The following is a 15,914-nucleotide window of genomic DNA, read 5'->3' as shown; positions in this document are numbered from 1 at the left end:
GCTGGCAGAGAGGAGCTGGAGGAGGGGGGAAAGGGAGGGGGGCCAGGACCAGGAGAGGCCTGGCAGGCAGAGGCGTAAGCTGGAATTGCTCCCAGCTGTCCCACAGCAGGGGAGCATCAGTCGGTGGCCTGCCGACCACCATAAGGCAGGTTTCCCAACACAGAACTCTGACTAGCCAGCCAGCAGCCCCAATGGGCCAGAGCTAGGCTAGATGGGAGGTCAGTAAACATCAGCCCCCAGCCGCTGGTTAGCTGCTGGAGCACACCATTTACAGCACAAGAGCCACAGTCCTGCTGTCTTCTCCTCCCCCAGAGCCCCAGGAAGCAAGCTTAGGACACGTGGGTTCATCACAAGTAATCCACCCCTCCTCTTGGGGTACGTGCCGCCATGGTCTGGCTCCAGCCACTGCCTCCACGCCAAAGAAAAGGGAGGGAGAACGTCGCTGCGTCAGCCAGATGCAGAGCCAGGAGCAAGGATGCACTGGCAGGGAAGAAAGCCGTCCCTGGGCTACCTGCAGCTGAGCAGCAGTCTTAAGAGGGGATAAAACAACTGGATCAGCTTTTATTCAGCTCACTCATCTAAAGAGATGTGTAAACAAGAAGCGACAAGGAACTGGTGGGACGTGGCACGCACACCCTGTGTCACACAGCGCTTGGGCAGAGGCTCAGCTAGCTGAAAGAGCAGACATCTGCACTCCCCCCTGCCTGGCGGTGGGGGGAGAGATGCCAGCCAAGCCTCCTGGAGAGATGGGGATCTTGACAGATTGTTTTTATTGATTTTTTTTTTCTTTTTTTTGAAGCGGTAGTATCAGCATTTGCTGGTGTTGCGATCCCCGGAGGCATGCTGCATTGCTACAGAGCAGCCCTTTGGCTGGGCGGGATGGTCCGACAGGCCAGCAGCCAGCTGGCGTGCCCAGTTTGTTGTGGAAGAGGTCACCTGTTCCTGGTTCTTTGTAAACCTGAGCTGTTTCTTCCCCGGTCCCCCAACTCCCCCAGCAGTCATTGCGGAGGAAGAGGGATGCCCCGTGGGTCAGTGACTTGACCCTCTTGCAGGTTCTTGACGAGCTGAGCCAGCCAGCGCTTTGTGGTGGTGTCATCCTTCAGGACCTGGGCAAAGGTGGTGTCCTTCAGTTGGTCAGGAAGGCACTGCCTGAGAGCTTCACGTGCCCTACATCAAGAGACAAGAAACAGGGCCCAACAAATAAACTCACAGAGGCAAGAGGGGAGCAAACCCCACCAGGGACACGACGCTCCTTTACCTGGGGGTCTCCCCAGTGGGGCCAGCCACATGGTGCTCAGCCAGCCAGCACAGCTCCCATCGCTCATGTCAGACCCCACCGAGCCAACCCCTGTGTCCTGACACCCATCAGTCAAGGGCAATGTGATGCCAGGAGAGGCCGAGACAACAAATACATACCCAGTGGCTTTGGGCAGAGCTGCTGATCAGCACGAAATCAGTCTGTATTCCCTCAACTGAATTTCATCTATTGGCTTCTACTGCTAACAGCCCACATGATGCACAAGAGGGAAAGCATAGCATATCTTCCACTTCAGTCCCTCCCTCATACCTAGTGCAAGCTACATTTGAGCTCAGGCAGTCGTAACCTGCACAGCTTGAATCTGCACAAGCCCCAAACAATCACTGTTTCACCCATGTACCATAAAAAGCTCCTGGGACTAGCAATAAAACAACACACCAACCAAAAAGCCCACCCATTTTCCACAATGAGCTAAGGCTGATGTAAGGACAGACAAGGAACCTTGACTCTCCCCGAGTGGGCGCTGTGGAGAAGAACTGCACTTCCAAGGGAGCGGGAGAAGCCCCTGCCCAAACTCCTAAAATGTTTACCTGGGGTTATCGGAAAGGCGAAGGTAGCAGCGGACGACGTGTTTCAGCAGCCGTGCCGATGGCTCCTTGGAGAGCTGCAGGACCATTTTACCCTGTTTGACAGAGGCCAGTGCCACCAGTTAAAGTCTTTGTAAGAACAGTTTCACAATCAGCAGAGACTGGGAAAGACCATTAAATCACTCACTCCAGCTTCCCACACGTCACAGCCCATTACTTTTCATCTAGGTAGCCCTGCATGGAGCCCAGCGCTCTGCTTGCCAAGATGCCTTTGAGAAGAGCAGCTAGCCACAGCTTGGAAAGGATTCTCCCAGCTGCTCAGGGAAAGCTTGTCTCATCTCTGGTTGGCTTCTACCTCCCCAGGACTGCTTAGTGGTCCAACTCTCTACTAGATTAAAGAGAATCTGGGGTTTCCCCCTTGTGGAAGAAGCCGAACGTATCCCAAACACTTTGATAAACTCGGGCTGAGTCACTCCGTGAGGTGTGTCCCCAAACTCTGCAACACTCCCAGTTCTCATCTGTGCTGCCTTCATTTCAACGCCCCTTTAAAATGTTAACAATAGCCTGGGAAGCCATGCCAAAGGACTGGGCTCGCCCACACCACATATAGTAAGGTCCACACCTGGCCTTATCACGCACCCAAGCGTTGTATTTTCTCTTTCTGCTCCATCCCTCATTAAGCCATTACCGGGAAGCAGGACCAGGGCAGATCTCCCTGGCCCAACCTCCATTTCTCACACTACGTAGAATTTTGCACATGGTTGCATCTTTGAGTGCAGCCAGCCTAGCAAAGTGTGGCTGCCTTCACATGCCTTCTTTGAAGGAGTTTAACAGTCTGCTTCCTCATATTTAGGAGTCAATCAGATCTGCCCAAGAAGTTGTTTTTCTTTTTTCCAGTAAAACTACATTGGCTAGCACTAACCATTTTCCTCATTAGCCAAATTCACCAGTATTTGGATATTCAGGCAGTTAGCAATTAGTAGGTCTCCCTCATCTGCCCTTCTGCAAGCTTCCTGTTCTCAGCAATTCCCCAGGATACCAATATTTCTTTGAGATAAAGAACAAGTCAAAGAGCTCCTCAGACAGCTGCTGGATGGCAAATATGAACTTGCTCTTCTAAAAGCATCTAATACTTGCATAACACCTTACTCAGTTATCAGCAGACAAGGAAGTAAATCATCACCCTCATGAGACAGGAGTACACTATCTCGATTTTTGAAACAGAGAAATGTCTATGAACATTTTAATCTTTCTCTGTAGCACTATGGAATATTAACATGTCAGTGCTTCACCCAGTGGTGGGATTATACCACAGCTAGGATTTCTTCCACGCTAACACAGCTTTACACACCCACATCCTTCCATGTTCATACCCTCCCCAGCCACGGATTCTTCCTTGGTCTCCCTCCCTCCCCTACTCCAGGGTTTCTAATTGTGTCCTTCACTTTGCCCCTAAGCCAGATGTACTTTCATCAAAGCTGATCCTTTTCTTGAGCACAAAAATCAAGTCACATTGGGTATTATGGGCAGCAGCTCACAATCATTCACATTTTGCTGTTTGTGGGTGAATTAGGAAGTAACATTTTCTTTACATTTGGGAAAACAGACAAATAAATATTCCCAATGAAAGCATCAACATTCAGGCACAGAACCAGCACTGCAAAGCGCTTAACTTAATGTTGCATTTTCTTCTCATGAGTCTGCTCTTTAAAAAGCAACCAACCAGCCAAACACAAAAGCAGGACAATAGCTATTCCAGGACAGATATGTATTCCGCTCAGCGAGCTCAAAGATAATAAAGCTCAAGTCGGGGCTATTACTCCTGGGATGAGCAAACTTCTCCTTCACACGGAATGGACAAAAAATTGTCTGCTCTCTCTCGTGTTCTAACACAAGAATTAAGAGTCATAAGCAGCAGCTAGAAGGAGCCAGGTTCAAACAGGAAAACAAGGAGGTTGGCCTTCCAGGCAGCAAACAGGAAACCTGCGAAACTCCTTGTTAAAGGACACTGTGGATGCAAAACGTTTCTATGAGTTCAAGGGGAAGACAGGACAAACACTGGGGGTTACTGCATAGAAAACCCACAACTGGGCCCAGAAATCCAAAGCTGAAAATAGATGGCAGTTGCGAGACCATTACAAGGGCAACTATCACATATGCTTGCCCTGTACTTACTCCTTCGCACAACCTGCTGCTCTTTTGCCCTGCTGTGGGAGACAGCGATGGGAAATGGATCCATGGTCTAAACCGTGTGATCGTTCTTACATAAAAATAAATCAACTCACATGCAACCAACAACCCTGAAAAGTCTTTTTCTTCTCTGGAGAAGTTTACCTGGTTTATCTTGGGAACTTAGTATATTACAACTAATATGTGTTCTCTTGACACACTGTGCGGGTTTTGGCTGGGATAGAGATAATTTTTGTCACAGTAGTTGGTACGGGGCTCTGTTTTGGATTTGTGCTGAAAACACAATTGATAACACAGGAGTGTTTTAGTTACTGCTGGACAGGGCTTACAGAGTCAAGGCCATTTCTGCTTCTCACCCCAGCCCACCAGCAAGCAGGCTGGTGGTGCACAAGCAGCTGGGAGGGGACACAGCTGGGACAGCTGACCCCAACTGACCAAAGGGATATCCCATAGCATATCATGTCATGCTCAGCATATAAAGCTGGGGGAAGAAGAAAGGGGGGATGTCAGAGTGATGGCATTTGGTCTTCCCAAGTAACCATGATGCGTGATGAAGCCCTGCTTTCCTGGAGATGGCTGAACACCTGCCTGCCGATGGGAAGTGGTGAATGAATTCTTTGTTTTGCTTTGCTTGCGTTCATGGCTTTTGCTTTACCTATTAAACTCAGTTTAATAGTTTAATGAGTTTAGAGCTCAGTCTGGCTATAGTCGTAAAGGATAATAAAAAATGTTTTTACAAATATATTAACAACAAAAAGAGAGGCAAGGAGAATCTCCATCCCCTACTGGATATGGCGGGGAACATTGTCTCCAAGGACGAGGACAAGGCTGAGGTACTTAATGCCTTCTTTGCCTCAGTCTTTAATAGCCAGAGCAGGTATCCACAGGGTATTCAGCCCCCTGAGCTGGAAGATGGGGATGGAGAGCACAATGTACTCCTCATAATCCAGGAGGAAGCAGTCAAGGACATGCTAAACCACCTGGACACCCACAAGTCTATGGGGCTTGATGGGATCCACCCGAGAGTACTGAGAGAGCTGGCGGAGGAGCTTGCCAAGCCACTCTCCATCATTTATCAGCAGTCCTGGTTAACAGGGGAGGTCCCAGAAGACTGGAGGCTTGCCAATGTGACGCCTGTCTACAAGAAAGGCCGGAAGGAGGATCCTGGGAACTACAGGCCTGTCAGCCTGACCTCTGTTCCAGGGAAGATTATGGAGCGGTTGGTCTTGAGAGTGCTCACAGGGCATCTGCAGGACAACCAAGCGATCAGGCCCAGCCAGCAGGGGTTCATGAAAGGCAGGTCCTGCTTGACCAACCTGATCTCCTTCTATGACCAGGTGACCCGCCTAGTGGATGAGGGAAAGACTGTGGACGTTGTCTACCTGGACTTTAGTAAAGCCTTTGACAGCGTCTCCCACAGCATTCTCCTGGAGAAACTGGCAGCTCGTGGCTTAGACGGGTTTACTCTTTGCTGGGTGAGGAACTGGCTGGATGGCCAAGCCCAGAGAGTTGTGGTGAACGATGTTAAATCTGGCTGGCAGCCAGTCACAACCGGTGTTCCCCAGGGCTCGGTTCTGGGGCAATATCTTTATTGATGATCTGGATGAGGGAATTGAGTGCTCCCTCAGTAAGTTTGCAGATGACACCAAGTTGGGTGGGAGTGTTGATCTGCTGGAGGGTAGGAGGGCTCTGCAGAGGGATCTGGACAGGCTGGATCGATGGGCAGAGGTCAACTGTATGAGGTTTAATAAGGCCAAGTGCAGGGTCCTGCACTTTGGCCACAACAACCCCATGCAACGCTACAGGCTTGGGGAGGAGTGGCTGGAGAGCAGCCCGGCGGAAAGGGACCTGGGGGTGCTGGTTGACAGCCGGCTGAACATGAGCCGGCAGTGTGCCCAGGTGGCCAAGAAGGCCAACAGCGTCCTGGCCTGTATCAGCAATAGCGTGGCCAGCAGGAGTACGGAAGTGATCATGCCCCTGTACTCAGCACTGGTGAGGCCGCACCTTGAATCCTGTGTTCAGTTTTGGGCCCCTCACTACAAGAAGGATGTTGAGGTGCTGGAGCGTGTCCAGAGAAGGGCAATGAAGCTGGTGAGGGGTCTGGAGCACATGTCTTATGAGGAGCGGCTGAGGGAACTGGGGTTGTTTAGTCTGGAGAAGAGGAAGCTGAGAGGAGACCTTATCACTCTCTACAACTACCTGAAAGGGGGTTGTGGCGACGAGGGTGTTGGTCTCTTCTCCCAAGTAACTAGCGATAGGACAAGAGGAAATGGCCTCAAGTTGCGCCAGGGGAGGTTTAGATTGGATATTAGGAAAAATTTCTTCACTGAGAGAGTGGTCAGGCATTGGAACAGGCTGCCCAGGGAGGTGGTGGAGTCGCCATCTCTGGAAGTGTTCAAAAAATGTGTGGATGTGGTGCTTCAGGACATGGTTTAGGGGACATGGTGGCGCTGGATTAACGGTTGGACTTGATGATCTTGAAGGTCCTTTCCAACCTAGTGATTCTGTGATTCTGTCTTTATCTCAACCCACGAGTTTTCTCACTTTTACTCTTCCAATTCTCTCCCCCATCCCACTGAGGGGAACAAGCAAGAGGCTGCACGGTGCTTAGTTGCTGGCTGGGGTTAACCACAACACACACAAACCAGAGATATAAAAAGGAAACATACAGAAGCGGCGAGCTACAGTGTCATAAGCAATAAGCCCAAGAACGATTTGCCTCCCTCATTCTGTGCTCCAGCCAAAGAGCAGTAAAGTAGCTGACGAAGAAGCTGGCTGCTAGAGCAGCATTTTTTCCTTTTTTAAAGGGAGGAAATAAATAATCTTACCAGTATCATGGCAACATGGGAAAACCGCTCATAAGTCTGACAGATATATGCCAGCCCTGTGTCATCCAGGAGAATTTTCTGAAGAATAAACGTAGCAACCTAGAATGGAGAGAAAGCAGAAAATAAAGGTATAAACAACTTACCTGTCCTGAAAAGGGACAGCCTTTGTGCTGTGTTCTTTTCATGGCAGTCCCAGAGCTGAAGGCCTTTCAGCAGGTAGCAAATGCTTTACTCAGTGAAAGTTTAAAGCCAAAAGAAAATGCAGGACACTACACCATGCTTGGCATATCTGCCTAAAGAAAGGAGATGGACAAAAAGCAGTGTGTACAAGATGACTGGATGCAGGCTGCATAAGACAGCAGCTACTGCCAGGCTGCTCAGGACAGCCTCAGGATAACAGCCACGCTACTCTGGTCACAGAGCAAGAAGCAGGACGAGAATCTGTCGCTTGGCCTTGCCATCTAGACAGAAAGCTGATTTCAGTTTTCATGTCCAGTGTTACCAATTCATCATGAGACATGTGACTTTGGGAAAACCTCAGCCAGCTGTGTCAGCAGAGAAGCACACACAGACTAAAATCTGCGGCAGCCTACCTGGGTCATCAGACCAGTCTGACCACAGATCTGAGCTCATGGCAGGAGAAAGGGGCCCGTGATCTAATCAGAGACAACACAGTGGCACAGTGCAGTGAACATTCTCATAACCACCACCGACAGCTGCCACACAACCTCTGCACTGTGTAGCTACAGCATTTGTTCTCTCAGGCCAAGGAAAGTTGATCCAGCTCAGCCCTAAAAGTTACTCTGCAGGGCCGCAAAGGAGGGAATGGGTGTTGAGAGCAGCAAGATCTTTCCCAGAAAAACTACCAAGCTCAGGAACTCCAACTTAGTTTGGTGATTTTAGTTTGTTTTTTGGGAAGGTAAAAACTCCACCCAGCGTTGCCCCAGCATTTGCAACAGGACAGAAGACAACTCTGCAGATTACTGCAGTCAGAGATAAACAACACCAAGTCTCAATTAAGACAAAAAGAGTAAGTACCGTTTTGGAGAGTTCACTGCCAGACTCCATAATGCGTAAGCATAGCGGGATAATTTCTGTTGTCAATAAGAAATTTATTACTTCTTGCTCATCAGTTTTCACCAAGGCCCCTTGAAGGAAAAGCAAAAACCACAATCAATAAATGGTAAGGTGTTTCCAAAAATTTCACCTTTCAAAGAGGGCCTGTGCTCTGTCCTCCCCAGGAACCATTAAGTCTGAATGGCAGGCAGAGCAACTATCATCCTAAATATGTTGCAGCACATGGCTGGAGAAGAAATCGTTTTGGCAGCATAAAAAGTAATCAAGCTGGATTTGGGGGGTTGTTTGTTTTTCAGAAAGGGGACGCATTCTTGGCTCTCCTCTGGTGATGTAACACAAACACAAGAGGACGATGCCACCCACAGCAACCTCTGGGAAGAAGAAATGCATTTTAAGACCCTCTAACTTTAGGCATCAAGGGAGAAATGTCTTGGGCAGAAAGAAAAAAAAAAAAACAACAGGATAAGGGGAAGACAGGGCAAATACACCCAAGTCAATCAATGACAAAAACAGAAAGAGTGCACAACAAGCCTGCAGGTGCTTGTACTCAGACGAAACCTATTTCTGGCAATGCACCCAGACTTCAGTGTTTTCTTGTTAGGGAAAAGCCCAGTTCCTACACACTAAGAGGATGGAAAAGCAGTTAATACTACAGGACTCAGAAGATACCAATAAAAAGAAACCTGTGATTTTGGTCATGCAGGTCTCTATACCCACTGTATGAAGTGCACCCAACTTGATAAGAAACCAGTGGTCCAGCATTAGGCTGGCTGCTTACCAATCACTCCAAGGCTTGTGAGCCGCAGGTACTCAAATGGACGTGTCTTGCTAACTGTGTGCAAGAAGGGGTACAGGAAGAGAGGGATATGAGCTGCCAGAAAAGCTGACCTGTAGGAAAGGGAGAACACCCAATGTGAGAGACAAGGAAAACAAAGCGAGCACACAATCCAGTGTTACCATGCAGTGCCTCAGACTATTCCTGACAAACACCATTGCTGCTGCTCCTCAAAAGAGAGTAACAGCTCATTCTCCGATGGAAAGGTATGACATAGTTCTGCACTGGGTGCTGCACAAAACCTAACACCTAAACTGTCAGTTACCTGCATTGCTGCTTCAATCTGACCAGGAACAGAGCAGGTCCTGTTGTTTTTATTACTCTTCCTGCCACCCAGACCCTCTGCTTTGTATATTCACTGTTGCATTTCACCTTGCAGGCTCCCATGAGTGGAGATGGTCAACCACAATGGATGTGCAAAGACAGCCTCTGCATGACAGAAATCCAGACTGACTGATCTCTAAGCATTAGCACAGTGCAAATGTGCACAGCCATCCTTCCCAAGAGTCCTCATACTACCTTCTGACAATAGTGAAAAACACAGACTGTAGGGAGAAACCTGGATATTGCTCTGCTAGCAGAGGGAAGCTCTCTTCCACAATCATCCAATATTCTTCCTCTGTTCTCAGTCTTCAAACTTTAAATGTAAAGGTGTGTGGTGTAGAACTACCCTACTACTTTGGATATCATCTCATAGGGGGTTGCTGTTTAACACTACTTTGCAGCGGCTGAAAAACAACTTCAGCTATGCAGCACTTTGTTCTCAGCAGGAACAGAAACATGAGATCAGAGACCTCTGGGTAGTTTTCTTCTGAGTTTTCGCTACTGATTTGGGCTGAAGCAACATCATCTTTTCCCCTGCTGACATGGGCTGGGCACAGATTGAGAAAATCTGAAGTCAGGCACTGGCTGAGGACTCTGGACATGGCTCTGCTAGTGCTCCCTTGCCACACATGGTCTCCAGGAAGTCCTGCTCATTCCACCCTTTGGACAGCTGTAAGCGGCTGGTCTAAATACCTGTAAGCTCATCAAAACAAGGATCCTGCACACAGCACTCAGCAGAAACACCTTATCTCTGGCTGAGCTCCCAGGATCTGCCACCATGCAACCTTTTGGGAATTTGCAGGATCTCAGGATGACCCAGGGAATTCAATGCATTTAGGACCACCATAAAGCTGGATTATTATCATCCTGATAATCTGTGCAAACAAGTGAAAACAGCAGGCAGCTGCCTATCTTCCAGCTCTGGCCTCTCTTCCACTTCTCTTGGTCAGAAAGAAGAAAGGAGCTTATGTGCTTCTGGAGTCAGACAGACAGGCTGAGCTGTCAACATCAGCAATTCAGAAAACTCACGCACTTGGAAATGCCTACCTTGTTTCAGGATGTGATGCAACACACTGTAGTAGAGCTAAAGCATTGCAGACTCTGTTGGACTGATGGGCTGTCAAAGTTGGAGGGTTGATTGATGGATAAATATTTACAATTTCCTAAAAATTAGCAGTTGAAGAAAAGTTAAAGGAGAAAGACATCAGAAAGCCACAACAAAGCACTTCCCCAGCAAGGAACTATGGTGACAGGAGATGACAGTCAGCTTTCACCAAGCATCACTTTGAAGTTACATGGCAGCCACCACGCTGTCCAGACAAGGGCAGAGCTGGGTCAGAGTTTAATTGACAAGGAGTCACAGGAATGCATTCAAACCTTAATTTCAGTAAAAAAGGGTTAATTTTATTTTCTGTCTCTTTACTAGTGTAGGAACTGCTTTGTTTTGAACTTCCAGATTGAAGAGGAATGTTGTTCTTGTGCCTAGAGGCAGAGCACACCCACTCTATTCATACTGTATCTGCTCATACTCTAACTTAATGCAGAGGAAGCAGCTGAGGGCGAGAAATCCGATTCAGAAATCTGTCTTGCTTCCAACTATAGCTCCCTTCTAATTTTTTTCACTTGTTTCAAGGCCACTCCGAGAACAGTTTGACATTGCCAATCCTGCACTCTTTTCTTTCCCTCTTCAACAGAAATTACTAGATTCATCACTGAGAGACAGCCAGTCATCAGCTGTACAGTAGTTCGCCCAGAGATAAGGTGAGCCACTTGGTTTCACGTGAAATGCAGGTACATTCCCTTGCAAGGATCTCTGGAGCAGCGAGCAGCAATTCCATGCTGCCCTTCCAGCGGGCTCCCTGCAAGGGCAATAACCTTCTGACCAGAAAGTGCTCAAGCTCATGCAAAACAAATCAAGCCAGAGATCTTAGGAGTAAGACTGTTGTGGCTTTGCTATGGCGGTGTATGAAAATAAGCAGAATGTCATCCACAGGGAGCTCATACACTCAAGAACTTGCCTGTTCCCCTTCCAACTATGTCAGCTGTCTAATTAGAGATCTTACAGTCTCTGCACACATCGCCTTGCTAACGATGATTAATGGCAAATGGGCTACCCACATCTGATCCCCTCACCCCATGACCCAACTTACATCATACTCCCAGCAAGGCAATAAGAGACCCCACCAGTGCCTCCCCAGATCTGCCCCATGGAGGCAACAAGCTCTGCAAATGTGCTGGTGCTGCACCACAGAATAAAGGCGCCACCAGTTCTACACACCTGAAGGAGCGCTGCGATCGTGCCAAACGAGTGCCACAACATCGGGGCAAGGTCAGGCACAGATTCACGCTTCTTGCTCAGCTCCAGCAGCGCATTCTCCCGTGTCTCAGGGCTGGACAGCTCATTGATCCACTGGTAGATCTTTTCACGGTCAACCTGAGCCAGTGCTGTTGGCACAGGCTGGGAAGGAGACAAGAAAACTTCAGTCCAAACATTTTATCCAATTGTCACACAAACCCTTCCCGCAATCTGGCAGACAAGCCAAAAAAGTGCAAGAAACTCCTGACTGGGGGAGGGAGGAACTAAAGCATTAAGATGCTCTGAATATGGATCCTTTTCTTAGATTAGTCTTATTATTTCACCTATTTGAAATGCAAAGGTTTTACTTTCTGGCCCGACTCGTTAGGACAGTCTCAATCTATTTGTCAAGTAGTACCTTGTAACTTCATTCAGCAATATAAGAGAGCCTTGCTGCTGCCTCTCCATGCCAGCTGAGCTCCCACAGAGGTCATGCATACTTTAGGCAGCTATCATTTGCTCCACCTGCACATAGCACGCATTCATTTCATGTTTCAAGTGCAAGCTTCCACAAATTCAAAGTAAGGCAGATGCTACCTTTTTCTCTCCAAAAACAACCATGCCATTGGAATCTGCCAATGGGGATTCACACAATGTACATGAGAAAAATATTCATAAAAATACTAGAAAAACTCTCACTACTCCAAAATCAACATGACACCATCCACAGCCATTAACGCCTGCTGTTAGAGATGTCTCATATTCGTCTCATATTCATACCCTGTTTACACACATGGAGCTAAAAGGGAATTTTTCAAGACTGATTCCTGTTCAAAATAAACGCAGAGAAGGATAGATCTGTATTCACAGTCACGGCACATTTTCTACTACTCAAAAGAAATGCAGGATTTCTCTTCTGCCTTTCTTGGAACACCAGGGAAAGAACAGCATGAAGGCCAACAAGTTTTCAAGCCACAAAACTGAGACTGGGCTGGGAAGGAAAGGATTAGAAACAGGGACTGTGGAATTGTAGCATAGTTTCCGTGGAGAGGGCAAGGCACAAGACTTTCAATGAAAGTTTGTCTCATGCCTCTGCTGGCACAACAAGCACTCAGGGTGCAAACAAATGCTCAGCAGGCTTCCTAAGTAGACAGTTTGGCGATTCAGATACAAAATTTTGAGGCAGCAAATATCAGCATTAACACCTCCTGTGTGAACACTTCCAAAAGCCAGTTCAGAACCTACTCAAACATTCTGCTGCTGTGTTTACTACGCAAGCAAAGCACAGCCCTGTTTGCACGCTGCTGCTCCTGAGCTAGCCTGTATGCAACCAGCTCAGTGGCCCCACATGTACAGCAATCACGGCTGGGAACAGAGAACGGACTGTATTTCTTTTTCTTTTTTTTTTTTTTTTAAGCCTAGACTGAAACTCTTCACGTACTTACCATAACAGATGTGAGCACTGCGTGTACAGAGGCACTGAAGAGAATACAAAGGAGTTCAGGAATTGAAAGTGACTGGAACCAAACCTGAAACTATATACTAGAGGCAGGCTCCCAGAACTGCAAGAGGGATGAAGGCAGCCTTGTTAACCTTTGGCGGACGCCTCCAGAGCTTTCTGTCTCTATTTCTGCAAAGGCTTCCCTCCTCCGTTCATCCACAGTCACATCCAAAGAGACTCTTCCCCAGCTGTGGGATTTCCTCTCCCCCAGCCACTTTATCCTATTATTTAATTTAAATGTCATATATAAAGCCAAAGTGCTGTTATCAATCCCTATACTCCAGGGCTCAAATACCTTGTTAGTTGTTCATCTTTCCTCCTATCCCTTTTTTTCTCGTCTACTTAATTATTTTTTTTTCCCCCCAGAACTTCATACTAAATTAGTAAACCTGACAAATTTATTGTACTTTTACAGCTGTGAGTGCAATTCTAATGGCAACTCCTGCACTGGAGCTCAGAGAGGGAGAATGAACAGAGTTCATTTGTTTTTATTTGGGATGGTAGTGACAAGCAGCATAGCAATAATGTTGTTATAATTGTGTTATCTAAAGCTTCCATCTATTTTTCTATACTCACTGGAAGTTTCAGTTTCCATAAGCTTAAATACATCGACCCTCTAAAAGCACAATCATGTGCTTGTGATCCCTAGAGAACGCTAAGTAGATTTTCCACACAATTAAGTTTATGATGTCCAATATCTGTCTTAGCCAGAACCAACTGCTTTTCACAGGCTCTACAGTTGCTTCTCTCAGTTTAAACTGAAACATATTTTTTCCTGATTCCCTACTTTACAGTTGTTCCATCTTCTCCCTCTAAAACCTAAAATTCTGGGGAACCCTGAGGGCTACACACAAATCCTGCAAGCTCTGAGACAGAACCCTGCCAGGCAGACTTTCTTTTGCACACAGTGAAAGCAAAAGTTACCAGCAATATCTCAACACAGCACAAACTAGCCACCTCTGCATCATGAAAGATCTTGTAACACCTTCCTCAAGAGAAATGGCATCACCTCAAACATGTGTGCCTGATTACATCTCCAACAATCACATAATGAACTAGATTTAGGCAACTGGCTTTCTCTTCCTAATTGAGCAGCTGCTGCTAGGCACACTGGCAAAAGTACTGGTCAACCAAAGCACAACTCTAACTGGATACATATCTTTTTCAAACTATTTTGATAGATAACCAACTCAAAAATACCAAAATGAACTTTGAACTTCAAGAGCAGTGAATCAGCTGGTTTGAGTTGGGCTTTCAATGCCTTACTGCTAGTTATAGCTATACTGATTGTTCTTAGCCTGTTCTCAAGCCTCTAGCAGGTTGGTCTGAACCTGATTTCAGGTCTGAAATCGAAGTCTCAGCTCTGCCACCAGCACCACTGTATAAAGATCAATGCTCTGGCTCACCACAGCTTTATGGCGACAGTGTTCACAACACCCAAGGGAGTTTCTGAGCCAATTCATGACCCTACTAAGAGGTAACGTTATTTACCGCAGCTCCCAAGCCCAACTCCAGAGTCAGACACCCTTCCCTGTCACCTTTAGACTAAGCATACTAACTGACTGTGGTAGGAAACGTTTCAATATAGAACTACCAGGTGGTGTGAATTGTGTATCAATTAAATACACATTCAAATTAGTCACAAAATACAGTTGATTTCTATTGCTGAAACAGATTATTTTGTTAAAATTATCTTTAAAAAAATCCTTTTATAAAGAGGTGACTAGAACACAGGTAGAGGATTAATGGGAGATACAACAGTCCCTCCTGCATTTCAACAAGCATTTAGGGATTACATTGCTATAAAAATGTAAATACTGATTAAGAGAGCTCACTATGGTCTTGCACACCCTTCTATGCTCTGGAAAGTGTCACTTTAAACCATGCCAGCACTCCAAGAATCAATTTAAAGTCACAAGCACTTAAAGTGGGAAGACTTAAAAAGTGCTCTCAACTCCTGCTCATAAATACATTACTCACTCTTGTTTGCTTGTTAGTCCAAGCAGATCCTTGAGCTAAGTTCATCTGAAAACAGCTCTAACTGCTGGTCTTGCAATACACTTCCCAAACCCAATACACACCAGAGACTCCAGGAAGTCTTATACATGCGATGAACGTGCATTTGGAGACGTGAAAACCAAAACACAAAGCTGCTCAGATATGAGGTAAGATGCAATAACCACCTCGTTCCAACTCAGCTTCCATCTTTGAACCAAAGCAGGCCAAGGTACCGTTCCGCTCCCACCAGCCCGAACATCAGGCGCCCCATCCCACCTTGGCAGCTTCCTGAGTGGGAGGAGGGCAAGCACCAACTACAGACAGCGCTGCAAGGTACGGGGGGAAGAGGGATGAAGGCACAGGCAGTCTCCGCCCTTCCTCCCGCTTGCCTGCCGCCCTGAGGAACTTTTCCCTCGCTCCCCAGAGGACAGCGCAGGCGGCTGGGCATGCACGAAGCGCCCAGAAAAAGGAGAGAAAACCCTTCGTGACAGACTGGGGCGCCGAGGGAGGGAGCTCACCCCGCGGCCCACAGCCCCCCGCCCCACGGAAGACCGAGGGGAAACGTCCCCTCGCAGCTACGAGTGGCCGCGCCCCCACGGCCCCGCTCCCCGCGCGGCCTGCGCAACGGGGTCCCGTCCCGTCCTGTCCCACCCCGCCTCGCCTCGCCAAGGCAGGGAGCCGCGCCTCACCGCGGCCGTGGCCAAGCTGTGCATGGTGGGAGCGGAGCCGATGCTGCCGCCGGGCCCAGCTCAGGAGGCCGCCGCCGCTGCCATAGACTCAGGCCCACCCCGACCCCCTCACCCCGCCGCACGCTCCTCCGCCCGCCCGCCGCGAGGGAGGCTGGGATAGGGGCGGGGCAAGGGGGGGTGTGAAGGCTGCACGCATGCGCACGGGCGCCGGCGGGACAGGGCGGGCGGTGCCCGGGGAGGGGGCCAAGCGGGCCGCCTCGCGCATGCGCGCGAAGGGGCGCTCGGTCGCGGGGTGCGCCGGGAAGGGCGCCGCTGCGCTGACGTGAGCGGG

General features: G+C 48.2%; 1 protein-coding gene across 1 annotated transcript; it reads right to left on the bottom strand.

Moving 5' to 3' along the window:
* Nucleotides 1-422: 422 nt before the first annotated feature.
* On the bottom strand, nucleotides 423-15,607 carry CNOT9 (CCR4-NOT transcription complex subunit 9; the record flags this gene model as incomplete). Its single annotated transcript, XM_082001504.1, has 8 exons — nucleotides 423-1,167; nucleotides 1,849-1,940; nucleotides 6,864-6,962; nucleotides 7,902-8,011; nucleotides 8,719-8,828; nucleotides 10,147-10,262; nucleotides 11,378-11,557; nucleotides 15,584-15,607. 8 exons carry the CDS (start codon nucleotides 15,605-15,607, stop codon nucleotides 999-1,001), a joined length of 900 nt encoding a protein of 299 aa, XP_081857630.1. The 3' UTR covers nucleotides 423-998.
* Between the last annotated feature and the right edge of the window lie 307 nt (nucleotides 15,608-15,914).

Source organism: Phaethon aethereus (assembly GCF_964289735.1).
Source record: "Phaethon aethereus genome assembly, chromosome: 6".
Lineage (NCBI taxonomy): Eukaryota > Metazoa > Chordata > Aves > Phaethontiformes > Phaethontidae > Phaethon > Phaethon aethereus.
The sequence above is the reverse complement of the archived record's forward strand: the minus strand, read 5'-3'. Positions and strand labels throughout refer to the sequence as shown.